The 27337-nt window shown below is 48.8% G+C and overlaps 3 protein-coding genes across 6 annotated transcripts in view; 1 reads left to right on the forward strand and 2 right to left on the reverse strand.

The window, feature by feature from the left end:
* Nucleotides 1–549: 549 nt before the first annotated feature.
* On the reverse strand, nt 550–5430 carry VPS25 (vacuolar protein sorting 25 homolog). The gene is made up of 6 exons (XM_061175389.1): nt 5333–5430; nt 4973–5118; nt 4232–4285; nt 3432–3520; nt 2587–2662; nt 550–1170 (listed from the first exon to the last, which is right to left on the reverse strand). The coding sequence occupies exons 1-6, from the start codon at nt 5383–5385 to the stop codon at nt 1058–1060; spliced, it is 531 nt and encodes a 176-aa protein (XP_061031372.1). The 5' UTR covers nt 5386–5430; the 3' UTR covers nt 550–1057.
* Nucleotides 5431–9447: 4017 nt separating this feature from the next.
* On the reverse strand, nt 9448–11431 carry RAMP2 (receptor activity modifying protein 2). Its single transcript, XM_061175462.1, has 4 exons — nt 11089–11431; nt 10583–10648; nt 10009–10120; nt 9448–9879 (listed from the first exon to the last, which is right to left on the reverse strand). The coding sequence occupies exons 1-4, from the start codon at nt 11186–11188 to the stop codon at nt 9624–9626; spliced, it is 534 nt and encodes a 177-aa protein (XP_061031445.1). The 5' UTR covers nt 11189–11431; the 3' UTR covers nt 9448–9623.
* A 10320-nt stretch (nt 11432–21751) lies between these two features.
* The window catches only part of EZH1 (enhancer of zeste 1 polycomb repressive complex 2 subunit), a 31974-nt gene continuing 26388 nt past the window's right edge, over nt 21752–27337 (forward strand). For 2 of the 4 annotated variants that reach the window (XM_061177039.1, XM_061177042.1), the window contains exon 1: nt 21765–21803. In XM_061177039.1, the coding sequence (XP_061033022.1) occupies nt 21793–21803 (11 nt within the window). In that variant the 5' untranslated portion in view covers nt 21765–21792. Of the gene's footprint in view, nt 21804–22881; nt 22901–27337 lie in introns of those variants that run through there. The other 2 variants (XM_061177040.1, XM_061177041.1) reach the window with 2 other exon arrangements.

Consider the following 27337-nt stretch of genomic DNA (forward strand, 5'->3'; position numbering starts at 1 on the left):
GGCTGCACAGGGATGGGTGTGTGCACCCCAAAGCCAGCCCCTCCCCCAAACCAAGGACCAGGTCACCCATCCTCTCCACCTCCCCACCTTGACCGCATCCTGGCCAGAGTGGCTGTTTTTGCTATGTGGGCTCTCCTTCCTCCCCCTGTTTGCCAAAGTTTCTAATAAACCGAAGTCCATATCCGGTTTACTCCCCCTCAGCTCCCCTTGGCCTCAACTACCCCACCCAGAGCAGATGGATGGAGGGAGGGGCTTCAGAGTAGTTCAGGACTTCCACAGGGAGATGGTGAGGGAGGGGGAAGTCATTAAGCTACTCCATTTTAGAGACAGAAAGCAGTCTGTCCCCAAGCTGTGTGCCATCGGCACTCCCCCGCACAGCCCACCCAGCAGATGTAAAACCACAGACTCACTGGAGCCCGCCAGCACGAGAGGACCTTTTCAAAGGCCATAGGCCTTCTCTCCCCTCTCCTAGGCTGGGATTCACTCAGGGGCTTAACACTTCACAGCCCTCCCTTTGCCCACTCCAGTAATAACCGCAGCAGCAGGCAGTAGGGTTAAGCTTTTTAATATCATAGATCAGTGTCCGGCCCCACCTCTCATTGCCAGGCCCCTTCCTGGGCCTCCTATCTTCACATTGCCTGAAAGGCTGCCTGCAGCCAGGGCTTCGCCCATCCCCTAGGAAAGATCCAGCACCAGCCTGAGAGAGGAGGCAGCAGCAGCAGCTAAAGGGGTGGGAGGGGGAAGAAACAGAAGCTTGTGCAGGTGCATGTGTGTATGTACTTACGTGTGTGACACAAATGAAGTTTGTGTTTAGGTTTACAGACCCCAGCTCACGAGAGGAGGTGAGGCAGGGAGCAGCACATCTTTTCTCCCTGGCACCTCAGCCTCACCCTATCCCAGGGACAGACACATGGGGTAAGTGGGAAACCCACCCCTGGACTGCAGCCCTTTGGAGTCTGGTGGAGTCACGGATCCAGTCTGTGGGGACACTTGGTCTGTCTCCCTTTGAAAGCCCTGGAAGGGTGGGAGGTAAGAAGTAAAGGGAGACAGGTTTCTGCTAGAAGAACTTGACGCCTCGGCCATCGCTGACAGTGATGATCTCGGCCTTGTGCTCCTGCTGTAGGGCCTGCAGAGCCCGCAGTAGGGTTGCCTCATCCAGCCCGTGGAACTCTGGACAGGGAGAGATGGGTAGTCAGGGACACTCAGCTCCTTGGGGCTCAAGGCCTCTGAGAGGAGCAGCCCAGCTGGAAACTGAGAACTTTCAAGGACAGCTGTACTGCTACAGCTGCCCCCACCCACCCTTCCTGGGTATTCCTTAGGAGTAAGGAGTGGAAGAAAGCCTGAGTCAACATGAAATGAGAGTTTATGCTTATTCCCCCTTCCTGTTTCTTCTGTCAGACTCAACCCACACGCACCCTCGCACTAACCCCCCCGCCCATTAGTGTCTGATATACAAGAGTAACACCGTTTGCTTGTGGGCCACAAAGAAGGGGCCCTGACAATCAAGTGTAGGGAGGTCAAGTCCCTTGTCACTGTACGCTGACCCTAACTGCATCTGTACCCATTGGGAGGACCTGTTCTAACACAAAGAGGTATAGCCATGCCTCTGGCCAGGAGACTGTTAAGGTCCAGCACAGATAACTGCCCTTTCCTAGTGAAAAGGAACAAGGCTGGGAGCCAAGGGCCAGCTGAGTATCTGGAGATATGGCAAGATACTGCAGGGAGATGTGAGAGGCAGGAGGCAAGCCCTAACAGGCTTGCACACCTCACCCCCTGCGGGGGCCCAGCTCTTGAGTCAGGGAGCTTGCTTTCTGAGGAAGCCTCCAGCTTTGCCTGGCCTGAGCGGTGGGCTGGGCAAGGCTGCAGCACTGAAGTCATGGCATGATGGTGGGAGTAGCAAGCAGAGGCCTGCAGGAAAGGGGGGGGAAAGCCAAGAGCTGTAAACTCTGTTGGGGCAGCCAGGCCTGGCAGAAAGGGGAGGTGCCCCTTTTTCCCCAGCTCAGATTGGTACTTTTGGTGATCCTGGGGATCAGAATATGAAGTCAGAGATAAAAGAGCTGAGAAGAGTATTTACACTATGTAAAAATCAAACAGTATACAAATCCTTGTCTGGCCAGAAACCATAGTATTCTAAAGGGCAGGGGGTGGGGTTGGGGGTGTTGGCCCAATCCCTTCAGCTGACAACCACAGATCTTGAGCCCTCCATAAGAATAAAGGGTGAAAGAAAGCCTGAGTTAGCAAGGAATGAAATTTCAGGCTTAATCTCCTGCCCTAGTTCCTCATTCGGCATCTCTACCAATAATTCTTAACTTTTCATGGGTCACAGATGCCCTTCAAAATCTTATAATATGGACTCTATGCCGAGAAAAATGCACATACACCCCCACAAACAAAATCTGTGGGTTCTCTGCATGTGAATTCAGGTGGTTTATGGAAATCTTGGACATGGGTTAAGAACCTTTGTATTATTTAGTATTTGGAATTTAGAGGCAGAAAAATGGGAAATCTGAATGTCAAGTAAACAAAAATTATCTAGACGGAGGAGGATTCAGATAACAAAACTGGGGAGAAAGGGAAAAGCATTACCCTCATCCTCTGTGTCTTCCCCATTGGTCAGTTCGTATAAGGTGAACACGGAGTTGTTCTGGCCACTCCTGGAAACCTATGGACACAGAAAACAGGGACTGAATAAGAACCAGGAATTTCCTGGGAGAAGGTAAACTCACCAGCTCCACCTCTCTGACCCAGGAATGATACTTGTTCCCAAACGAGAGCTGTCACCTCAGCAGAGGAGTGGCCTAAAACCCACAAACCCTACAGGTGCTATATTTATACATGTACACACACACTCGGAACCACTAAACCACAGGCCTTCACGTGTCTGAGGAGTGACCTCTCATTCTGGCTGTTTTCCTGTTCAAGAATGGGTGGTGTGTGTTTGTTATATTTGGGTTGTTGATGCTTCTTCCCCTCCTCTCTCCCTTGGGAATGTTTAGGGCTGGTGGTGACAGGGAATGCAGGGGAGAGAGTCTGTCCCCACACCTACACTGTTCAGAAAGTCTCATTTATATTGTGGACAGACCCATAAGGATGTAATGGGGGAGGGGCTCCAGGTTTTTGTGTTTTTTTCCCTTCCTTTCTCCATTTATCTCCTGTGGCCAGAGGCTCCAGCCAACAATAGTACTCGTGGTTTCCAGTACTGCATTCTCCAAACATGGCCTCACATAGCCTCTGGCCTCCTACAGGCAAAAAATGGAAAGTTCTTTCCAGCCAGGGAAATTGAGTCATTGAAAGAGGCTTGCCTGGAAGACCTACACTTCCTCTTTCTGCCCCCTCCCACTCTGCTCAGTCTGGATCTGAAAACACCAGGCATCTGCTGAGCACAGATTCATTCTCCTTTGCCATGGGTCACTGCGTCAGAATAGTCTCACCCACTGATAGATGAGCTTCCCCCATTCTTCTGGCCTCCGCCACATGATCAGGAAGCTAGACTTGTTCTTATCCAACCACTCGAGGTTTCCTGCAAAACAGATACTTATGAAAGCACCATGCTCTAAGAAGAGACAATGAGGCAAAAACCAAGGTGGAAGAGAGTGTAAGAGGTTCAGCTTTCAGAAAGAGAAATTCAAGAATTGTTTTACTATTACTATCTGCAAGGCATCCATTCTCCTCTTCAGGTCTTGGGGCACAGATGGAGAGATTTCAATTTTGTATACCAATGGGGGAAAAGAACCCAGGGAATTGAGCTATTGTACAGAAAACTCTGGGCTCCAAGCCACGAGAGGAAAAAAAAAAAAGTTCTTAAAAGAAAAGACTTGTGGGGGCTTCGCTTGTGGCGCAGTGGTTGAGAATCCGCCTGCCAATGCAGGGGACACGGGTTCAAGCCCTGGTCCGGGAAGATCCCACATGCCGCGGAGCAACAAAGCCCGTGAGCCACAACCACTGAAGCCTGCGCACCTAGAGCCCGTGCTCTGCAACAAGAGAAGCCACCGCAATGAGAAGCCCGCACACCGCAACGAAGAGTAGCCCCCGCTCGCCACAACTAGAGAAAGCCCCCGCGCAGCAACAAAGACTCAACGCAGCCAAAAATAAAAATTAACTAATTAAAAAAAAAAAAAAAAGCCACTGAAGGGTTTAAAAAAAAAAGAAAGAAAGAAAAGACTTGTGCTAATCTGCCCTCAGGAAAACCCAACTAGGATGAAAAATAAGGAATCTGGTGAACTGAACCCACCTTTCTTCCTCAGTTCCTCTAATACAACCTGGATTGATTCCACGGGCAGCTTCCCTGGTTTAAGGTTAAGGGAATGGTATTAATGGAATGAACTGGGTGGGATAAAATTTCTCAGAGCCAGGCTCATGCTACAAACTACCCTTCTTCTCCCACCTACACACATTGACGTGCAATGCCCCAACAGGATATAAACTAGCATTTTCTGCATATTGGGGGGAGGAAGGTAAAGAGAAACTAGTGTAATTAAAAGGAAGAGCTTTAGAGAATGAAAGGTACTATCATTTCTCACCCTCTGTCCTCTCTCCTTCCTCCAGCCATTCTCTAGATATTTTAGGGATGAATCAGGCAGCAAAAGAAAACAACTCTTACTTCCTGGGACAAGGAGAGTAGGCAGAGAAAATTACTAAAGGTAATGGCAGAGTTTGAGCCTCATACAGAGGACAAAAGTTTCGAGTCAAAAAGGCTCAGGTTGAAAAACTTGGTACTTGGCTTCAGGGCAGAAATTCTAAGATCTGAATGACACCTGTGTACTCATTACTGCCGCGGACAAGAGGGCTTGGTGCTACATTTGGGTTGGAGTTGTTGGTAAAATGGATGTCAGCTACACAGTCTGGCTCTTTCCCAAGGCCAGTTGGGGTGGGAACCTGCCTTCTGTGGGTGAAGAGGAGTGTGAAGTCTGGGCATATGGGAAAGTGTGGAAGTGCATGTGTGTGGGGTGTGGAACAGCCTGAGGGAGGATACGCTGTAGCTTCACGTTGTTGAAGAGCGGGCTCTCCTGAGCTTCCATCACCGTCATGCTGGACTGTTTGTGCAGGCGACAGAAGGACAGGACTAGCGAGCACCAGGCGGCCAGCTGCTTCTGCCGAGTGTCCACGTTCGGCTGCAACCTGCCGGGTGAAGCGGGTGGGGCGCAGAATTAGAGGAAGTGAGAGGGCGAGCGGCAGCACTTGCCAGAGGCGCGTTCGGGGGAGAAAGTGAGGGACTGAGGGTGGCGGCGACAGGATCCGTTCTCCCCCTCCCCATTTGAAGCATCAGTGCTGAGCCCGGGGTCCGAGGGAGGGAAGGGAGGCCCAGCGGGGCTTCTCGGGGTCTGAGCCTCACGTAAAGAAGGGCGGGAAGCGATACTGCCACGGCCACTCGAAACTCATCGCCATCGTAGTAGCCCAGGAAACCCGGAACCCGCCGGCAAAGGACTTCCGGTCTCCTCTCCGGCACATCCGGGCAGAAAGCACAGCAGAAAGGTTCCGGGCTCCTCTGCGGAGAGGGGCGGCCCAACGGGAGGGATCGTCTTCGTCAACCCGTCCCTTGCTATTATCCCCAAATCCTTACCGTCTAGAGCAGAAAGGGCCCTGAGAAGTCTTCTGATTCCACCCCAGAGAAGGGCAGTCACTCCCCCAAAGTGGGCACAGTTAGTAGAACAGCAAATAGAACCCAGGTCTCCAGAACCCAGCCTAAGCTTGTTTCCACTATACTAGGGTTCTTTTAATATTAACATTTGTGTCATTTAACTTCAATCCCTCGCAGTTGCCCTCAATTCCTGTGTCGTTCGACTCCATCATTCCCCAGGAGCTCATTTGTAGCTTTTATTGCTGGAAATGGCTCTGCTTCCATTATTCAGGGCTGCCGTATTTGAGCACAGCCACCTCTCTCTCACCTTTCCCACGTCCTCACCTTTCTAGCCTCAAGTCCCTGGACCCCTTTTGGTCTTATCTGACTCCTTCCCCAGCCTAGACTACTCAATTCTGTCCCCTTGCCTGCCTACCTGCTGCTCAGTTTCCAAACCAGAGTCGTTGATCCCTGCCCACCTCCCCACCCACCCCCTTCTTCTTTTTTTCACGCCTGGGCCCAGGAGTATTACTGAAAAAAAAAAAAAATTCACCGGAACCTGCTGACTGAACCCCCGATTCCCTGACTGACCTCATTGCCGGGCAATCAGTGCAGCCCAGTGATGCTTTGTCTTTTATTGGCTCCCTGTGACATCCCTCAAGGTAACTCTTCAAACTTTTCCACACTCATCATGCCATTCCACCTGTTCCCATCTCCTCCATCTCTGCAGAATGCCCTTCCCTTCTATTTTTATGAGATTGAGGCCATGCATGTGAACCTCTTAATCTTTCCTCTCTGTCATCACACTGGATTCATCTCTCAAAAATTTCTCTCACTTTTACTCCTTCCTTTTGGACTCAAAGGAAGAAGTATCACTCTTCCTTTACAAGGTCAACCCTTTGGCAGCTGATTGCCTCTCCTTTCCAGTTTCCTCCAGGACTTCTCTGTGTATCATATTCCCTCTTTCCCTTTCCCCTGGCTCCTCTCGTCTACAAACATGCTGACGTCATCCCTACTTGAAAATATGTAGTTTCCTTGACTCTACCACCCTCTCAATTTCCTGTCTGATCTCTAACATCTCCCCCACCAAAGTCCATCCTTTACTGTGTACAGTTCCTGGTCCACAGAAGTGCCCAACAAATATTTGTTGAATGAATGAATGAATGAACCATTCAATAGATAATGTTCTCTTGGGACTTCCCTGGTGGTCCAGTGGTTGGGACTTTGCCTTCCAGTGCAGGGGGTGCGGGTTTGATCCCTGGTTGGGGAGCTAAGATCCGACATGCCTCGTGGCCAAAAAACCAAAACATAAAACAGAAGCAGTATTGTGACAAATTCAATAAACTTTAAAAATGGTCCACATCAAAAAAAAAAAAAAAAAAGTTCTCTCAAAGGGTACCATCTCCTTTGCTTCCATGGCACTGCTTTATCCTTGTTCTGCTATCTCTTTGATCTTTCCCTTTGTCTTCTTTTGTCCTCATTGTTTACATGTGGGTGTTTCCTAAAGGACCTTAGTCTTCTTCAGTACACTTTCTCTCCGGGAACTCTCATCCCTTTCATGGCTTCACATGGCATTTCTGTGCAGGGGACTCCTAACCCTATATTTCTAGCTCCAACCCTTTTCTGCCACTAGCAGCACCACCACCACTCCCATTTCTAACTCTCTACGGTACATAACAGCTTGTTCCATTGTTATTCATACTATACACCATTTTCTTCAGGCCAGCTTCTCCTTCTAATGGCACCCAGGTTCAAAGCCAGAGTCAGCTCTAACCTCTCCTCTACTTCACCTTCATATCCAAATCCTTCCCCTATTTTTAATAACCTTTCCTAATTTTTATTTTTTTAATTGCTTTTTTTTCTGCTCACTTCTTTTTTGTTTAATTAATTAATTTATTTATATTTTATTTTTGGCTGCGTTGGGTCTTTGTTGCCACGCATGGGCTTTCTCTAGTTGCGGTGACTGGGGGCTACTCTTTGTTGTGGTGCACGGGCTTCTCATTGAGGTGGCGTCTCTTGTTGCGGAGCACGGGCTCTAGGCACGCGGGCTTCAGTAGTTGTAGCACGCGGGCTCTAGAGTGCAGGCTCAGTAGTCGTGGCGCACGGGCTTAGTTGCTCCACGGCATGTGGGATCTTCCCCGACCGGGGCTCGAACCCGTGTCCCCCACATTGGCAGGAGTATTCTTAACCACTGCGCCACCAGGGAAGTTCCCTACTTTTTAATTATTTTCCATTTCCCCATTCACCACTCCTTTGGTCTATGCCCTTGTTCTCTCAAACCTGGATTATTGCAGTAATTTTCTAATTCACCTCCCTTTCGATTCTCTCCCATAGGGGAATGTACTCCATCTAAGGCCTAGTCAGGTGCCAACTCCACAATCACCCTCCTGTGATCTCACCTCCTGTGATTGCACCTTAGCTAAATGGGCCCCTCCTTCCTTTGCACTCAGAAAACATTTGGCTTGCATCCCTTGCATGACTCTCATCACACACTCCACTGTTTTTGTTTATTTGTGTACATGTCGGCTCCCCTACTAGATGAAAGCCATTGAAAACAGAAACCAAGCCTTATCTAACTTATCTTCCCAACACAATATGCAATATACAGTGTCTTACACCAACATGCCTTTGATGTATATTAGTAAAACGCATGAAGGCAAATATGGGTCAAAAAGAGCATAGATATGTCCTTGGAGAAGACAGATGCATTCATGGAAATAGAGCAAAGATTTCTCTCTGGTGAAAACTCTAAATGTCCTAGGGAATAGGTATGTCTCTAGAGAGACAGATGTGTCCTGAGAGGAGAAGTGTGTCTCAGAGAATAAACAAACAGATATGTTCTAGAAGCATATAGGTATATATCTGTGGAATAGACAGGCATGTCCCAGGAAGTAGATATGCATGTACTCAGGGAGGCTTACATTTCAACAAGGAGAGTTCCTAAAGAGGTGCCAGGTGCCACAAGGAATAAACAGGTGTCTTTTTGAAGAACCAAGTTATTCTCTAGACGTTTTTGATGACCTGGCAGGTTTGTCCCAGGGAGAACTGGAGGTGAAGTTTCCATGGGGAGAACTGGGCCTCACCATCCAGGGAACATATAGGAGTGTCCATATACAGAAATGATGGGTCGCTAGGTATGTCCCTAAGAAGTGGGAAAGGGAGCATAAGTATGGCTCAAGAAGCTAACAGAAGCATCCAGTGAAGAACTAGTGGTTGCTATGGGGATGACAGGTCTCTGACCACAGCGTTCAGTTTTGAGCTTCTTCCAGGCCACGTCCATCTTCTGGTTGTTAGCTTTAGTGGACACCAGGGGGCAGTGTGTGGCCAGGCTGTAGGCCACACCCACCCAGGGTCCAGGACAATGTAGGATGAGGGCCAAGGACCTGGAGGGGAAGTCCTGTGGCGAGTCTAGTAGAGGAAGCCCCCACTGCCTTCGCCCTCAATCCTCAGGTCCTTAAGGATGGACTCCTGTTGGTCAGATCAGAGCTCCTATTCCCAGGCCCTGGGAGGAAACTGAGGCATGAGGAAAGGGAAAATTCAGGGCTCCTGGGTGGCACCCCCTTCCTTCTTGCAGGAGCCACAGCAAAGAGTCCTCCCTCATCCCACCCCCCTCACCTCCCCAGCTGCTCTCCAGACCGGAAGGGAGTCTCTTCCTGCACGTTTCCTGGAGCTGGGTTTGGATAGACGCAGGAAAGGCCTGGCCTTGGGAGGAGGAAGTATAGGGGTGTGGCCTTCGGGTGGGGGAAGGGGTGGTGGGGGGCAGGTAAGTGAACAAAACAGTGGGCTTATCCGGATTCTTCCAGCTCTGCTGCTCAGAACGGAGGGCCTGTGGGAATGGCAGAGACTCTGGGAAGGACACAGGCCCCACTGGGATGGGGAGGGGAACAGTGTACAAAAAAAACAGTTTTATTTTGAAGATTACAGAACTTGAGCCTTGACCCCACCCAGCTTCCATTTCCACCGATCTAAGGATCTGCAGTTGGGGTAGGAGTGAGAGAAGGAAGTAGGGAGGGGAGAGACCTGCAGAAGAAAGGAGTAAGATGGCGGCTGAAGAGCTCACGCCACCCTAGGTCTGGGCTTCACTGTCTTTACTCCTCCACACCACAAGGGTGACAAGGAAGGGGATGAGGCAGATGGGGGCTATGATCATGGCCAAGAGCACATCCTCTGGGGGGTCTGAGAAGGGGGGCTGCCCCAGGGAGCAGTTGGCAAAGTGGATCTGGTGAGTCTCAAAGATGATCTGTTCCGCCCAGGGATTGGGGAAGCCCAGGCCAAACTCTTCTGCATTCCTTTCCAAGCAGTCTCGAAGGATGCTGTAAGGCCTGCGGACAGGAGAGGACTAGAGTGAGGGAAGGGTTGGGCCCAAAAAGAGGACTGTCCCACACTCACTCAAGGCCCACAAGGAGCAAGCCCCAGCCCTGGCCCAAGCCGCCCTCCAGCACTGCCCCTACCTGCTAATGAGGGCCCAGTCACACCAATCCTTTTCGATAGAGTCCATTTGAACTTTATAATCATCCCAGCAACGTAGGACATTTGTCTCATACTTCTCCTCCACTGTTTTCCCTGTGGGCAGAGATGCTGCACATTGACCACACCCCTACGCCACCCTCCAAGCCCTCTGGTCCAGGTACTTCCATTGAGGAACCATTGTTCCTGTCTTCAAATATGGGAACTACCCGGAGAGCCTCAGAAACCTTCCCAAGCAAGACAGTCCTGGCTGAGGAGAGAGTCTCAGCTCAGGAAAAATTTAATGTCTTCCATGTGCCTAGCACTACCCAGCCTGGCAAGAACTTCCACATACACTTTTTCTGGGATCTTCTAATCCACCTGTGAGGTGGGCCAGCTCAGAGTTGGCTGGAGGCTTTGTGGGATGAGAGGTAGACCACAAGGAACCTCAAGAGAGAACAGAGCAGAACTTAGGGGCACCAGTTGGGTTTGGGGCCTGGCTTGTGAGAAAGGGACACTCCCCACTGACCTCTCTTCTCCTTGCCCTGGGCCACCCTCCCACAGCTGCTGGGTACTCACCTTCTGACTTGAAGCCGTCTGGGGTGGGAAGAAGTTGAGCCAGGGACTCCTGGGGCTTCAGGACAGCTGTGGGCAGAAAAGGGGCAGGGAGATGGGATGATGGGGATCTGGAGCCTGGAGGAAGGGGTGTGTGGGTTGGAGGCTGAGACCCTTGGAAGTCAGGGCTACTCTCAGAAGAAAAAGAGAAGCAATCCAGGCCCCCACGGGATACCTCAGCGCCCGGCAGAGAGGGGCTGCACCAATTCATTCCCACTCATATCCAAACCCCTCCCTCCTCGCCAGCTCCAGACCTCCCAAGACCTCTCTGTGGGACCCGGGCACGCCAGCTTTTCCCCAGTGGGAAGCAGCTTGCGCTGCGCCCTCACCGTGGTGGGGCCAGGGACCGTCCAAAGAGCAGCGCTGTCCGCACCCGCACCCCGGGGCCCGTTCCGGTCTTGGCCGTCCAGCCCCTCTCCCCTCCAGGGCCTCCCGCGCCTCCCGCCCGGGCCTCGGAGCGCTGCGCTTACCGCCCAGCAGCAGGAGGAGGCGGAGCGCTGCCGGTCGCCCGGCGCCGGTCGCGGGGAGCCGCGGGCCGCCGGCAGCGCGCTCCGCCCGGAGCGAGGCCATCGCGCGGCGAACAGGCGAGGAGGAGCGGCGGCGCTGAGCCGGGCCCGGGCGGGGGCGCCTATATCCCCGTCCCAAGCCGCAGGAAGCCGCGCCGCTTCCTCGCAGGGGCTGGGACGGCTGCGGCCACGTGGGGGGCGGGGGCGACGCCCGGGGCCGGCGGGCTGGAGGGGGAGTCGCTGCCCCACCCGGCCCTGGCGCCCGCCGCTCCCTCCGCCTGGCCGACGTTGGCTCACCCTTTCTGCTAGCTCACCCTGCGGGGCTGGACAGCTCCCCTCGTAACCCCAGAACCGGGATCCATTTCCTGGGCTCGGCTGCGTGGCGCCCAGGACTCGTCGGGGTCTCTGAGCCTCCGCTCTCCGGACTCTAGCAGCCCCTTCTCTTCCTCCGCGAGGGGGCGGGGGCGTGGGGGGGGGCGGGTAGCGAAAAGAGGGAGGGGTTTGGGAGCTCAGAGGGCCTCTGAACGCTGCCGTATCTAAGGCTGGGGGTTGGGGCTGTCCGGGGCCGTGGGGGAAGGGGCCCGTGGAGCTGGGCTCAGAGTTCCCTTTCCTTGGGAACACCCACTGATGTCAGCCCGCCTGCCAAAATCGAGGAGGAGGAGGAGAAGAGGGAGCCAGACCTTCGGAGTCTGGAGAAGGCCTGGGGATAGAGGTAGAGGGGAAAGCAAAGTCCGAATACCCTGCCTTCGAGGCACCCTCTGGGGCCTAGACCCACAAACCAGATTGAGTGCAGGGGCAAAAGTAAGACTGCTCCATTCCCAAGAAGAAGGTGGCCACAACTCCTCAGGGCCAAGGTTGTGAAAAGGGAAGGTTTAGAACCTACAATGTGTGACTTCATTCATGAGGTGGGTACATTATTTACAGAGGAAGAAGCTAAAGCTCAGGGGAAAGAGCCCAGGACTTGAGCTCAGAAGCTCTGAGTCCTAATTCTGCCTTCCCATTTTCCAGCTATATAGCCTGGAATGACCTCAGTTACCTTCATGAATTCTCAGATTCCTCCCATGTGAAAGAGGGACGTTACCCTCCTCACTAATCTGTAGTGAGAGTGACACTTGTGAAAGGGCACTGCACTCACTAGGCAGATGCTAGTTTCCTTTCCTCCTTTCCTAAGGACTTGCCTAAAGCCACACAGCTGAGAAACAGCAAGGCTGAGCCTGGGGCCCCAGCGGCCCTGACTTCTGCCACACCACAGCTGTCTCTGTGTCCTGAGCCAAAGCTTCATAGGCCTGAAGCAGCCGAGGATCCCAGGAGCTGATTTGGCCATGACGTTCAACTCCAGACACAGCTGTCAGCACCGAACTTTCCTAAATTACTCCCAGACACTGACCCTTGGACTCAGCTGCTGCTGTTGTCCCAGTTTACTGATTCCTTCCCACCACAAATTATCTTGCACCATCTCTCTTCAAATCTTCATCTCGAGGTCTTAGGCTCTTAAATCATGGCCACTGATAACCTGTTGTTCCTCCATAGCTAGGATCAAGAGGTTGCTTTAGCAAGGCATCCAGAGGGAGAAGGGAATTGGACCACTTGACATGAACCCCAAAGCCCTCCTGGTGAGGGTCATCTTCTGCAATGGGCAGAAAAGAGCCAGGCTGCCTTGGAGTCACTTCAGGCCAGGGACAAACTCCGTTCCTTCCCTCCCACCTGTGATTGCCCTTTTCAAGAAGGAAACACGGTCAAGAGGGAGATTTCTAGGTGATAAGATGGGAGGAGGAAGCAAGGAGGGGCAGAAAGCAAAATAGCCATTTCCACTGGCCAGAGGCACCTGAGCCCACTGTGGGTAAAGACTAGGGTTGGGGGCTCCCCTGGTGGCGCAGTGGTTGAGAATCTGCCTGCCAATGCAGGGGACACGGGTTCGAGCCCTGGTCTGGGAAGATCCCACATGCCGCGGAGCAACTAGGCCCGTGAGCCACAACTACTGAGCCTGCGCGTCTGGAGCCTGTGCCCCGCAACAAGAGAGGCCGCGATAGTGAGAGGCCCGCGCACCACGATGAAGAGTGGCCCCCGCTTGCCGCAACTGGAGAAAGCCCTCGCACAGAAACGAAGACCCAACACAGCCAAAAATAATAAAAAATAAATAAATTAATAAACGCTTGACATATTAAAAAAAAAAAAAAGACTACGGTTGGGATCAAGATTAAAGTTGACAAAAACAAATGTTGGGTTTTAAATAAGGCAGTATGGTATAATGGATAAAAACAAACAAACATTGGTTAGGATTCTGAAGGCAGGTTTTTTGTTTGTTTGTTTTTTAAATTTACTTATTTATTTATTTTTGGCTGTGTTGGGTCTTCGTTTCTGTGCGAGGGCTTTCTCCAGTTACGGCGAGTGGGGGCCACTCTTCATCACGGTGCGTGGGCCTCTCACTATCGCGGCCTCTCTTGTTGTGGAGCACAGGCTCCAGATGCGCAGGCTCAGTAGTTGTGGCTCACGGGCCTAGTTGCTCCGCAGCATGTGGGATCTTCCCAGACCAGGGCTCGAACCCGTGTCCCCTGCATTGGCAGGCAGATTCTCAACCACTGTGCCACCAGGGAAGCCCCCTGAAGGCAGGTTTTGCCTCTGTCTTGCTGTGTAACCTTAGGTAGGCCATTTCACATCTTTGGAGCTCAACATTTTCATATATAAAATGACCTTAGTAGCAAAAGGGAAAATACAAGTGACTTGGTAGAAAGCGGTATTTTAGCCTAGCGTTGGAGTTAAGCTTGCATCATGATGTGGAGACCTCCAAAGGAGAGCTTGTTGTAGCCCTCCCTGAACTTGGGAGTTCAAACCTGTTGGAGAATCTGGAAATTTCCTCTCCTCCTGATTTTCCTCTTCTCATTTTTCCTAGCCAGTTGGATGTTTGGCTGTTTTCATTTGACCCCTGGGGGCATCCTGGTAACTGGGGGTCTGCTGCTATGGGGGTCCTTTGGGACTGAATGGGGACTAGAGACCTCACCTTTTCCAAGTTGTCATAGGAAATAGTCCCATGATCTGCAGCAAGGGGCCAGAGAAGGGCTTCATTAGGGACAGAGGCTGGCTCTTCCATGGGAAGTCGTATTTTCCACCCCTGGGGGCCCTTACCTTTCCTTTCTAAGCCCATTTCTGCTTTAAAATATATACTTTTTGCTATAAAGACATACTTTTTAATTGCAAGTAATACATAAGTATATACTCCTTGCAGAATACTTAAACACAGAAAACGTTATAACCCCATTCCTTTCTCACCTCCCCCAGGTATTTTGGACCTAAAAAAAGCATAAATGGGAATTAATATCCTTGTTGTTCAGCGACTTTTTAAAAATTAGTAATATGTCTTGGGTCATCTTTCCATGATACCATATACAGATGTGCCTCTTTCCTTTTAACTGCAGTGTAGTATTGTCTTCAGTCTTTTTTCCTTATATCTAGTAGAGTCTAGGCTTTGAGTTCCCTACACAATCCCTTATTCCTCTGTCCCTACCCCACTCCCACCCCCAGTGCTTGGGAAGAGAGGGATCTGGTTCTGATCCAGCTGGACATTGACCTGAGATTTCTGGCCTCAACCTATATTGACTTCTCCTGGGCAGGGATCTTACTGCCATGTCAATTTCCCTTCTTATTAAGGGCCAAGGGTCATCCTGCCTGGAGCAGAGGGAGAGGTAACTTGATCCTAAGAAGGAGTGCCATTTCTAATCCTCAGCTTTACCCCTACGCACACAGACAAGTCCAGAACAACATAGGGGGAGTCAAAAGCACTGGGGGCCTCCTACACAATGAAATTACATGCAGAGCATCCAGGAATTAGCTTTTCTACTGCATAGAGACAATCATACATGCTGGCCTCTTCCCCAGCTGTCTGCAAAATAAAGAGCAAAGCACAGGAGAAGGTGTGGGGGAGAGCCAGGGTCAGGGAAGCCCGAAGTTCTGGCTGGGGGGAGCTAATCTTTCCAAGCTGGAGAGAGGAGACAGGCTTCTTCAGAGGGCAGGGAGGCAGCAGGGAGAACCAGAAGAGCTACAGCCAGGGAGCCAGCTGGCTAAGGGAGGGAAGACAAAGGGATAGGGATACAACTACTCCGTCTCTCCCCCGCCTCCTCATCTCCAGGGTGCTGGCGTGAGGAGCATGACCACTTCTCACAGGGAAGAATGGTTATTGGAGAAAACACTGGCTCTCTTATAATATCTATAAGTTATACGTAAAAAGCAGAGAAAATTGTCAAGCCATATTCCTCATCAACTGCTGGGGACTTAATAGTAGCTACATTTATTGAACAATTACTATGTGCTGCAGAGTGTGTTCCCTGACACATATGCTGAGTGATTTCCAAGCATTTCTTAAAACTTCACCACCATAACATCAGAATTATCTTGTCCGTGGGTGAAATGGGGAAAACAGGAGTGATTTGCTCAAGGTCCCAGAGGAAGTAATTGGCAAAGCCAGGATATGAACCCAGGACCATTTGATGCTAAGCTTCATGTCTTAACCATTAGATTTATCATCTCCCTCTCACTCCAGATCAGAATATTGATTCTTTACTGAGTCTTGAGGGGAGGGGAGAAGGGTAGAGAGTTTCTTCCAGGACCAGATGGTCCCCTCCAGAAATAAGAAGATCCTGTTTCACCCAACTGTGTACGCACAACCTCCTCCCTGCTTCCTTCCCTGACCAAGGCTGGACCATGACATCACATGGTGGAGGCTGTTTTTCTGAAAAAAACCCAGGCCAGATTTACAAGAACGACGTTCAGACAGTGTGACTGAAGAGGACCATGGCCAAGAGACCACGGCACACACCCAGCAGTGCTGAGAACACTGCTGGTCCCTCGGCACCTGGGGCTGACTCATGGTTGCTGTCAGGACCCAATGCCAGATGCCAGGATTGCTTTCACCCTTCTTCCATTCCTTAGGACTGTCCTCTGAAACCATCCCCAGGAATCCTTCTACCCCTTCCCAGCACCCCAGAAGTCTAGGTGTCGTATAACATGGGGATGCCCTGAGGGAGCCAAGCAGTGTGCTCAGTGCTTCATACAAATTGTTTCACTTAAAAATCACAACTCAGGGAATTCCCTGGTGGTCCAGTGGTTAAGGCTATGCGTTTCCACCGCAGGGGGCACGGGTTCGATCCCTGGTTGGGGAGCTAAGATCTCACATGCCTCGTGGCATGGCCAAAACAAACAAACAAATAACAACAAAAACCACCACCACCACCATCAAGAAAACCCCTCACAACTCCATTATAGTAGGTACCATAGCAACCCACTTTACAAAGGAGGAAACTGAGGCTAAGAAAGGTTAACACCTGATGGAAGTCAACCTGTTATCCAACCTGTAGACAGAAGGTCACTTATGTGACCTTGTGCAAGTTACTTAACTCCTTTGAGCTTGCTTGTTTCCTTATCTGCAGAAATGGGGTTACTAGCATGTATCTCACTGAGCAGTAGCGATGAAGCGTGTTAAAGCATTTGGCCCGATGCCCGGCACTAGTAAGCATGCAATAAATGGTAGTTACTCTCATAATGTGTACCACATATAGTTATGAAACTCTATTTCCAAGGTATTCTGGGATCCTTCCCATTTCATAATTTTGGTTGTTTTCATGACACAACACTCTTTATTGAAAAGAATACAGGCTTTGGAGTCAGATAGTCCTAGCCTGGGTTTGAATTCCAGCCCTCCTACTTACCAGTCATGTGGCCATGGCCAATGTTGTCAGTCTCCCTGAGCCTCAATGTTCTTCTCTGTAAAACAGGGATAAAAGTACCTACCCCCAGGCATCTTGCAAGGATTGTACGAGATGATGTAGGTTCACATACAATCCAATAGCTAGTGAATATGTGAATGCTAAAAGCAATTTGTTAAATGTATAAAGAAATGTGATTTATTTTTGGTTCTTTCCATACAGTGTCATGCATGGAATCTGTAGATTATGTATTATACTTTTCTTTCTCCAAAAGAGTTTCCATAGCCTTGTATCTCATCCTAGCTGCAGTGGGGTGCAAAGGGCCGTAGTATCAGCAGCATAGGACCCTGCGGATAAGCCAGGGAAGAAAGAAGGGGGAGTCACAGAACCAAGGGGAACTCCCCTTTCCTGTCTGGCTAGGATTTGTTTGTCTTTCACACAGGCTGTGCCCTGCTGATATGGGGGTCTGTCCAGTGTCCAGCTTTGATTGGCATCTCTAGTACAGAGGAAGTAAGGAGCCCCTTGTCTATTAGGAACTGTTTTCCTCTGAACTTGCAGAGGAGAGTCCCAAACACATTTCTCTTCCTGGCGCCACCAGGGAAAGGAAAAAGCCATGGAGAAAATCCAGATTGGTGATTCAGAGCTAGAAGACCTCAGAGAAAAGAGGAGGTAGAGTGGAATGGTTTAGAGGGTAGGTTTGGAGTCAGAATGATGGGGCCCAAATCCTGGCCCCGCCATTTACCAGCTGGCTGACCCTGGCCAAGTTCCAGAATCTCTTTAAGCCCTGGTTTCCTCAGTTGTAAAATGAGTGTAAGAATATTGCTGACTTCATATGGAACAAGATGACCTACAGTAAAGCACTTAGCACAATGCCAGGCACATACTGAGTGGTCAGTATTTGAAGGCTATTATTGTCTTTCTACTTCTGCACTTTTACAGTTGAGGACCCTGATGGCCAGGAAGGAAGCACAGCTCATTAGCTGTCCACCCGATCAGAGCTACTTCCCAGGCAGCGCCGTGCCAAAAGCGTGTCCCGTGGGATCAAGGCCCTGCATTAACTGTGCCAAGAGAGTGAGAATGGGCAGCACCACCCTAGCTGTGGGGTTGGAGCTTTCCGAGTATGTGCAAAGCAAGGCCTGAATCCCCCCAAATAATCCCCCAAAGTAATTCTCCTTCCTGCTGGAATTATTTATTTTGTAATTAACAAAAGCTAAGGAGGCCCTTTCTAATATTTTGGCTTGGAGGTTCAGAGTTTAAACTTCTAAGAGCCATGGACAAGGGTTTATTGTGGGCCTGTTCTTACTTGCTGAATTGAATGCATTATTATGATCCCTAAGCAACTAGGGGTCAGGAGATAAGTACCTGAGGCGGAAAGCTGGGTTTTTGAGATTAGAGGACAAAATGTCCAAGAGTAGAGAGGCTTCAAAAATCGAGCCATGTTTCCAGGCTCAGTAATGTCCAGACCTCAACTTGCTTTGGAGCTGCCTTTGCTCTAAGTGTTCAGGGAGGGGTCTGGCACTTCAGCTGGCCCCATCAAGGCCTGGGCAGCAGCTTGTTTCTGGTGACCTTCATGCAGGCTTTTAGGCTGTGCTTTGTTTTGTTTGCTTGTTTGTTTCTCCACAGCAGGGTGGCCTTTCCCTGCTTCTGGGTGGGAAATGGGGGAGGAGGGAGGATGGGTTGCTCCCATCTCCACAGCTGTGTTTACATTTCCCTGTCAGGGACTGTCTGGGACCCAACCGTTCCTCAGTCCTCTGTGTCCCCTCAGAGAAACGCTATTTGATATCCCTGTGGGCTTTACAAGGGAGGGGCAGCATGAGCAGAGGGGTTACCGTGGAAGGGAGGAAAGTTGGAAGGGAGGAAGGAATAGTGCAGAAAGTCCTGTTTGAATTCTGGGAAGCATCAGCTCCCTCCCTTTCTACTAGTGGCCTGAAGACCAGCAGGGGACAAAAGTACGCTTAGAACTTGCGTGCCCCAGAAGAAACAGAACACGTGACATGTCATTTCTAATCACTGGGTGGAACAAAATCTTGCTTGTGATGGGGTTGTGAGTGCACAGAGCAGAACAGTCTTCCCTGAGGCTTCTTTGGGGCCAGTGGTCAGAGATACAGCATGTTAAAGCCAATAAGATCATGCTAAAGTACATGCAAATTAAAAAGGATTTAAGAAAATGGTCAAGTAAATAATGCTCTTCTTCTCCAGGGAGCAAGTTGAGCTGGTATTAATCAGTATATTAGTGTTGCTGGACTCTCGGCCAAGCCCAGGAGAATGGCTGCCAAGGCAAATCAGGCATTAGGTTTCAGAAATTAAACACATTATTTTATTTTTCCACAATAGGGAACTTTCAGAAAAAAAAAAAAGCCCTATTAGGCTACTCAGCACACTTTGTCCAGTTTCTTTCAGCCCCAGAGGCCTCCGATTTAAGAGCAAGATGAGCAACTGGAAGCCAGGAGTGACACAGTTATTCCTTTCTCCTATTAACTGCCTGGGGGTGGGGCTGGGAGGAGTGGGGCAGGGGTGATGGTACTGTTTTCCGAAGGTCCGGTAGCTGACCACTTGCCAACAGTTTTTCTACGAATTTATAGGGCAAAGACCTAAAGGGTTGGAAAAGAAAAAGTTAGAGGAAGAGCTGGCCAAAGATTGGCTGATAGCGTCTCATGGACCATGGTCAGCTAAGAAGGAGCCTGGTCTCAGGAAAATCTCTCTCCCATCAGAGAGGGAGAGAGGAACCAATTGGCAGACAAATTTTCCCCAAGAACCCCACACTTACTGGTGATGTGGAAAGTTGTTTTTATAATCCTCTAGTGAACCAGGATTACTAAACCCTGGGTTTAGTCCTATGCCAAACGTTGTGATGGATATGAGAGAGGTAGACAGCCTGGTAGCGAGTGTAAAGTGGTAATGGAGTTGAAGCTGGGGGAGATCCTGGGGGGCTGGCAGGTTTAATGAGGAGGTGGAGCTTGAGCTGCATTGTACACTCTGATATGTACAGATATATCCCCTCTCCTTCCTTCCTTTCCACCTCAAAATATTTTTGTAACCATATTTTCTCTGTTATCACAAAATGTCTTTGTATCTCTCCTCTTGTCACTTGGCATACTTCCTGAAAACCAAGTGGTCCACTTCCATGGTGTTAGTTAACAACAATAAGCTGATGGTTCTCAAACTGCTCTCCAGTCTCAGTCCTGACATTCAGATCTTCTGAACATCTCTCCTTAGATAACCCAGATTCTTTTTTTTTTTAACCTGCTGCCTGTCCCCTTCCCTCCCTTTTAAACCCATATTCTTTATTTCAACAATTATTTATGTAGTGTAATGGTTCTCAAACTTGGTTACATAGTGGAGTCACCTGGGATGCTCTGAGAATTCTTGAAGCCCAAGCCAAACCCCAGACCAATGTATCAGGCTCTCTGAAGGTGGGAGGAAGAAATCAGTAGTTATTAAAACTCCCCAGGTGATTTCAATGTGAACCAAATTTGAGAACCACTGGTCTAGAAAGCATTTGGAATGGAAAGGAACATCATTGCAAATTGCCAAATATTAAGGAATATTTGCCTTGATTTGCTTGTGAATTGGATATAAGCAAGAGGAAAACAGTGACGTCAAAGCTTCTGATATAAGGAAAAGAACACTAAATCTGCAATCCAGAGACCCGAGTTTAAGATCTGACAGAGCAGTTTTTCATCTGTGTGAGGCAAGTCTTTTAACTCCTTTACACCAGAAGAGCCTCGTGTGTAAAACTGAAATCCTTCCTACCTACTTCATAGAGTTGTTATGAAGATTTTTTGAAAAAAAAAATGATTATAGGCTTTTAAATTATGTCTGTGGAGACAAATTTAAGGTAATGTTATTTTGTATTTTAAGTTTTAATTTTTAAGTTTATATTTTGAAATAATTTCAGATTTACAAAAGAGTTACAAGTGGTAGAGAGTTCCTCTATGCCCTGGAGCCAACTTCCTCAAATGTTGAAAAAGTGTGATTGCCGAAACCAAGAATTAAGATGGACAAAATACTATTAACTAATCTACAGACCTTATTCTAATGTCATCAGTTATCCCACTGGTGTGCTTTTTCTGGATGAGGATCCAAGCCAGGATCACACATTACGTTTCGTTGTCATGTCTGCTCAGTCTCCTCTAATCTGGACAGTTCCTCACCCTTTGTCTTTTTTAACCTTGACATTTTTGAAGATACTGGCTAGTTATTGTGTAAACTTATTTTGGATTTGTCTGATGCTTCCTCATGATTAATTCAGCTTATGCATTTTTTTCAAGACAACTATGTAAGTGATTTTGTGCCCTTCTCATTGCATCATATTGAGAGGTACCTAGTAAGAATATCTCTCAGCACTAGTGATGTTAACTTTGATCACTTGGTTAAGGTGATGTCTGCCAGATTTCTCTCCTGTAAAGTTACTCTTTTTCCTTTGGTAACTTATAGGCATCTTGTGAGAAGATACTTTGACTCAAGGCAGCTGATTTGAATCTAAGTGACTGAGAAAACTATTGACAGAAATAGGGAAGTCCGGTGTAAATAAAGCAAGAATGATAACTTAGAGCCCATAGACGGGCGTTTGGGGGTATTTGTAGATGTGAAGGATCCGTATGAAGGGGTTCCAGGTTGGTTTCAAATTATGAAGTGAGACATGGCACTAGCGTGTGGGGATGATGCAACTACTGGATAAAGTCTTAAAGAAGATATTAGTGGCTCCGGGAGGTTTCCCAAGAGCCCTTCCTGTCCCCTGACAGCGCCGCCTTGGAAACCGTCGGGCTCGGGTTGCACCACCTCGGACTCCCGAGTTTGGGGTACTGGCGCCAAACCGCAGAAGTGCGAAGAAAGAAGCCCAGGCAGCCTGACCAGCGGGGCGCGGGCGACGCAGTGCGCACGCGCCGGGAGGAGGCGCGGGGCGGGGCCGCGGCGTGGGGGCGGGGCCGCGGCGCGCAGGCGCCCTAGCGGCAGGTCCCTGCGGCTCAGGATGGAGGATGAGTGAGTAAACAATCCTGGGCCCGGCGGTGGGGCCGGGCCTCCGCACCTTGCTACCCGGGGCCTGAGCGAGGGAGAGTCGAAGGGGTCAGAGAACTGGAAGGAAGCGGAGGAACACACTATCTGCCTGGCGGGGGGTAGCGGGGCGCCCACTCCCCGTTCCGAAGGCTGGGGGAAAGGGGGTAGCGGGGCGAGAGAGCCCCCGGCGAGGACCGCGTCTGCGGCGGGGAGGGCGGTGTGTCGGGGAGGAGGAGCGGCGGGGGCGGGCCCGGGGACGGGGAATCCCGTTGGAGGGCGGGGTGGGGTGGGCGGGAGTCCCAGCGCCGGGAGGGCGTCGGTGGGCGGTGGCACCTGCGGGGGCCCTTACCGAGGTGGACTCCCGGGGACCTGGGGCAGTGCACGGGGAGGACCAGACAAGGGGGCTCAGCTTGCGATGATTTTGGGGGTGTTGAGGAAGCGGTGGCAATAAAAACAGGGTGAGGCGAGTGAGGCGTCTAAGGAGCAAAATGGAAAGGGGCGCTCACTGTTGGGGTCGAGCCGGTGCCGCGTGCCTCCTTCGGGTTTGCGCGCTAGGCGCCCAGCTAGCCTCCCCCTAGTCCCAGCCCTGAGTAAGAGGCTTCTCTCCAAATTTGGTCTCGCGCCAATCCCTGCCCACCCCAGAATTCTCTTGGGGATCAAATAATGTAAGTGAAAGAGTTTTGAAGCAAAGGCAAGGTGGTGTATTTGGGACATGCCTGTTAGGAAATGTGGGACAAACTTATTTCGGTAAAAAGCGACTACTGAGAAATTGTTTCGGGGGCGGGGAGGGGAAGGGAGGTGGAAGGATGTTCGTGCCGCCGATGGAAATATTGAGAGTGGGCTTTTCATAGGTGAAATATGGGGTTGTTAATAGAGTCGCCTAGGTATCGAGTCTAGGGCTAGAGGGGTGAGGATGGGGGCTAAGAGCCGAGGTAGCCGGACCACTGGGTGCGTGCGAAGATGGCCTTGAAAGTGTGGGTCTTTTCTTCCGCGTTTGCTGCCATGACGCCTTTGAAGAGAAGAATCCCCCACCCGGTGCTTTTAAGTTTAGGAAACTTGAAAGACGTTTCCAGCCGGAGAAGGTGCTAACTCTATCAGAGGTTTCTGTGAGAGCTTGTCTATTTTAAGCCTTGGAAACCCCAGGGCTGGGATGTGTGGCATTGATAAAGGAGATTACTTAATTGCGTAGAAGAAATTATTAGGAGATAAAGTACTTAAAAACACACACACACATTTATAATAGAGGAAAGGATCATCTGTAAAGATGTAATAATACTGTTATTGTCAGGGTGTATGCTGAGTGTGTACAGACAGCGTGAATTAATTCTCCCAGGGCAGAGATGTTGGTTTGTTTTATTCACTGATGCACTTTAAGCACTAAAACACTGCGAGGCACACAGTAGGTGCTCAGTACATGTTTGTGGAATAAATAAGTAGTGGGACGATCTCTGGGACTGGGAGTTGGGAGATCTGGATCCTAGTTCTTCCACTAACTGGCAGAGTACTTATAGGCCAATCACGGAGCTTGATGCCAAGGCACAGCTTTAAAACTTACGGAGGTGGGAATGACTTTTTCATTATGGTGTTACTTTATTTATTATTATTTTTAAAATAAATTTATTTATTTATTATTTATTTTTGGCTGCGTTGGGTCTTCTTTGCTGCGTGCCGGCTTTCTCTAGTTGCGGTGAGCGGGGGCTACTCTTTGTTGCGGTGCTCGGGCTTCTCATTGCGGTGGCTTCTCTTGTTGCAGAACACCAGCTCTAGGCACGCAGGCTTCAGTAGTTGTGGCACGTGGGCTCAGTAATTGTGGCTCGCGGGCTCTAGAGCGCAGGCTCAGTAGTTGTGACACCTGGGCTTAGTTGCACCATGGCATGTGGGATCTTACCGGACCAGGGCTCGAACCCGTGTCCCATGCTTTAACAGGCGGATTCTTTTTTCTTTAATTTTTAAAAAAATAATTTATTTTATTTTTGGCTGCCTTGGGTCTTCGTTGCTGCGCGCAGGCTTTCTCTAGTTGTGGTGAGCGGGGGCTACTCTTCATTGTGGTGCGCAGGCTTCTCATTGTGGTGGCTTCTCTTGTTGCGGATCACAGGCTCTAGGTGCACAGGCTTCAGTAGTTGTGGCTCACGGGTTCTAGAGAGCAGGCTCAGGGTTGTGGTGCATGGGCTTAGTTGCTCCGCGGCATGTGAGATCTTCCCCGACCAGGGCTCAAACCCGTGTCCCCTGCATTGGCAGGTGGATTCTTAACCACTGCACCACCAGAGAAGTCCGGTGTTACTTTAATTCTCTTTGAAACAGCACTAGAATAAGGAGCCTAGGATTAAAAATGAAATTTTATTCCCAAGAAGACTTTCGTGAGAAGGGAAAAGGGGAGAAAATGTAGTTGGACTTGTTTCTCTTATACTTGCCTTTGAATTAGCATGCCTTTTAAAGCTGTTTAAAATATTATTTATGTCTCTTTAATTCTTGAGATCTGAAACCTGGCTTCCTTAGTTCTCCAGGTAACAATTCCTGCCCTTGATTTGTGCCTAATGTGAAAATTGTAACAATTTATTTCCCTAAGTGTATCTTTTTCCTGTCTTGTAGTAAGTTTAAAAAGTTTCTGCTTTGTTGACTAGCTACTTCCCAAAGAAGGTTTGAGGCAGCAATACTAAAAACACATTATATTTCTACAAAGGATAGTTAACTACAGAGAAAAGAGAAAAAAACAGGATAGAGGAGCTGAATAGGCATTTTTCCAATGGAGACATACTGATGGCCAACAGGCACGTGAAAAGATGCTCGTCATCACTAATCATCAGGGAAATGCAAGTCAAAACCACAGTGAGATATCACCTCACACCTGTTAGAATGACTATTACCAAAAAAGACAAGAGATAACAAATGCTGGTGAGAATGTGGAGAAAAGGGAACCTTGGTGCACTGTTGGTGGGAATGTACATTGGTACAGTCACTATGGAAAACAGTATGGAGGTTCCTCAAAAAATTAAAAATAAAACTGCCATACAATCCATCAATTCCGCTTCTGGGTATTTATCCGAAGAAAATGAAAACACTAATTCAAGAAGATATTCGCCTCCAATGTTCAAAGCAGCATTATTTACAATAGCCAAGATATAGGAACAACCTAAGTGTCCATCAACAGATGAATGGATAACATATGAGATACACACACACTCACACACACATACACAGAAGAATATTACTCAGCCATAAAATTTTTGCCATTTGGGGACTTCCCTGGTGGTCCAGTGGTTAAGAATCCACCTTCCAGGGGCTTCCCTGGTGGTGCAGTGCTTAAGAATCCGCCTGCCAATGCAGGGGACACGGGTTCGAGCCCTGGCCCGGGAAGATCCCACATGCCGTGGAGCAACTAAACCTGTGTGCCACAACTACTGAGCCTGCGCCTAGAGCCCCTGCTCTGCAACAAGACAAGAAACCACAGTGAGAAGCCCGTGCACCACAACGAAGAGTAGCTCCTGCTCGCCGCAACTAGAGAAAGCCCGCTCACAGCAACGAAGACCCAACACAGGCAAAAATAAAAACAAATAAGTAAATTAAAAAAAAAAAAAGAATCCTCATTCCAATGCAGGGGACATAGGTTCGATCCCTGGTCAGGGAACTAAGATCCCGCATGCTGAGGAGCAGCTAAGTACACACACCGCAGCTACTGAGCCCTCGTGCCACAACTAGAGAGAAACCCATGCACTGCAATAAAAGACCCCGCGTTCTGCAACTAAGACCCGACACAGCCATAAATAAATAAATAAATAAATATTTAAAAAAAAATTTTTTTTTTGGCCATTTGCAACAACATGGATGGACCTGGAGGACACTATGCTTCTTGAAGTCAGACAGAAAAAGACAAATACTATATGTTTTCTTTTATATGTGAAATCTAAAAGATAAAAGAACAAAATTTTTAAAAATAAAAATATGTTGAGAAAGGTGAAGAGAATTATATCAGATTAAGATTGAGGGAGAGGGTTTTAAAGGAAAAACTGCTTTTAGAGAACACTTCCATTCCAGAAAGTCCCTAGTTTTGTTTGTTTGTTTTTAATTTGTCCAAACTGTGTATTGGGCTCTTTCCTGGCCTCTTTAGTCTAACAGACTATCAGTGGGGACTTCAGTGCTCCAAAACTTAAAGTCATGAGTTCCTTAATGGGTAGAGTTTAGTGCCTCTGATGTGTTGTGTTCTCTGACACACTTGCCCTAATATTTTGATTCAAAATGGAATAACTAAAAAGTCTTGTTTTACTGAATGATAATGAGCAGTCTCTCTCTATATATATGTATATGTATATATATATATATTTTGTTGTTGTTGTTTTGGCCAAGCCATGCGGCTTATGGGATTTTAGTTCTCCAACCAGGGATTGAACCCGGGCCCTTGGCAGTGAGAGCATGGAGTCCTAACCACTGGAATTCCCAGCAGTCAGTAAATATTAAGCTTTATGCTAGTGTAATGCAGAACCAGCCAAGGTAGGACTCTAGCCTATTAGGAAGTTCCTTTAACTCTTCTGAATCAGTGTTGTACATTCTAAGAGCCAACATTTGGGTCTCATAAAAACTAATCCTGCTTTGATTTTTATCACCATTGTCTCGAGTGCACGTGACCTGATTCTTTTAATAAAGCAACACTGGAAAATATTAATGCTATAATTTTATTTTAAATAAGAATTCAGTGTCACAACTTCTTGTTAGTAAGGTTCTTTCTATGTGTATAGTGCCCAGAAACTCAGTGAGTTTTCATAAAAGTACATGATCATACAACCTTCACCACAACCAAGGTATAGAACATTTTCATCATCTCAAAAATCTCCTTTATGCTTCTTTCCATTTAATCCCTTTCTAGAAACATTCTAGTAGAATGTCATATAAGTGGAATCATGAAGTATGAAGTTTTCTGTGTCTGAATTCTTTCACTTAGCATAATGCTTTTGCGATATGTTTTGCATATACAGGAACTATTTGTTCCTTTTTATTGCTGAGTAGTATTCCATTGTATGTATACACTGCACTTTGTATACATTCACCAATCCGTAGATATTTGTGTTATTTCCACTTTTTGGCTATTATGAATAAAGAGGTTCTGAACATTTGTGTACAGGTCTTTATGTACATATGTTTTCATTTCCCTTGGATAAATAATTAGAAATTGTGTGCCAGGTTTTACGGTAAGTATATATTTAACTTTATAAAAAAAAAAACTGGCGGGACTTCCCTGGTGGTCCAGTGGTTAAGAATCCACCTTCCGGGGCTTCCCTGGTGGCGCAGTGGTTGAGAATCTGCCTGCCAATGCAGGGGACACGGGTTCGAGCCCTGGTCTGGGAAGATCCCACATGCTGCGGAGCAACTAGGCCCGTGATCCACAATTACTGAGCCTGCGCGTCTGGAGCCTGTGCTCCGCAACAAGAGAGGCCGCGATAGTGAGAGGCCTGCGCACCGCAATGAAGAGTGGCCCCCACTTGCCGCAACTAGAGAAAGCCCTCGCACAGAAACGAAGACCCAACACA

The sequence above is a fragment of the Eubalaena glacialis genome, chromosome 19 (genome assembly GCF_028564815.1).
Source record: "Eubalaena glacialis isolate mEubGla1 chromosome 19, mEubGla1.1.hap2.+ XY, whole genome shotgun sequence".
Taxonomy (NCBI): Eukaryota; Metazoa; Chordata; class Mammalia; order Artiodactyla; family Balaenidae; genus Eubalaena; species Eubalaena glacialis.

What these genes read in the sequence shown, in the direction of transcription:
- VPS25 (XM_061175389.1), bottom strand. Translation starts at nt 5,385, where the DNA reads ATGGCGATGAGTTTCGAGTGGCCGTGGCAGTATCGCTTCCCGCCCTTC. An exon ending in CGCTTCCCGCCCTTCTTTAC is followed by an intron (nt 5,119 to 5,332) that starts GTGAGGCTCAGA and finishes TTCACCCGGCAG; the next exon opens with GTTGCAGCCGAACGTGGACA. An exon ending in GGAAGACACAGAGGATGAGG is followed by an intron (nt 1,171 to 2,586) that starts GTAATGCTTTTC and finishes CTCCCTGTCCAG; the next exon opens with AGTTCCACGGGCTGGATGAG.
- RAMP2 (XM_061175462.1), bottom strand. Translation starts at nt 11,188, where the DNA reads ATGGCCTCGCTCCGGGCGGAGCGCGCTGCCGGCGGCCCGCGGCTCCCC. An exon ending in AGACGGCTTCAAGTCAGAAG is followed by an intron (nt 10,121 to 10,582) that starts GTGAGTACCCAG and finishes CTCTGCCCACAG; the next exon opens with GGAAAACAGTGGAGGAGAAG. An exon ending in GACTGGGCCCTCATTAGCAG is followed by an intron (nt 9,880 to 10,008) that starts GTAGGGGCAGTG and finishes TCCTGTCCGCAG; the next exon opens with GCCTTACAGCATCCTTCGAG.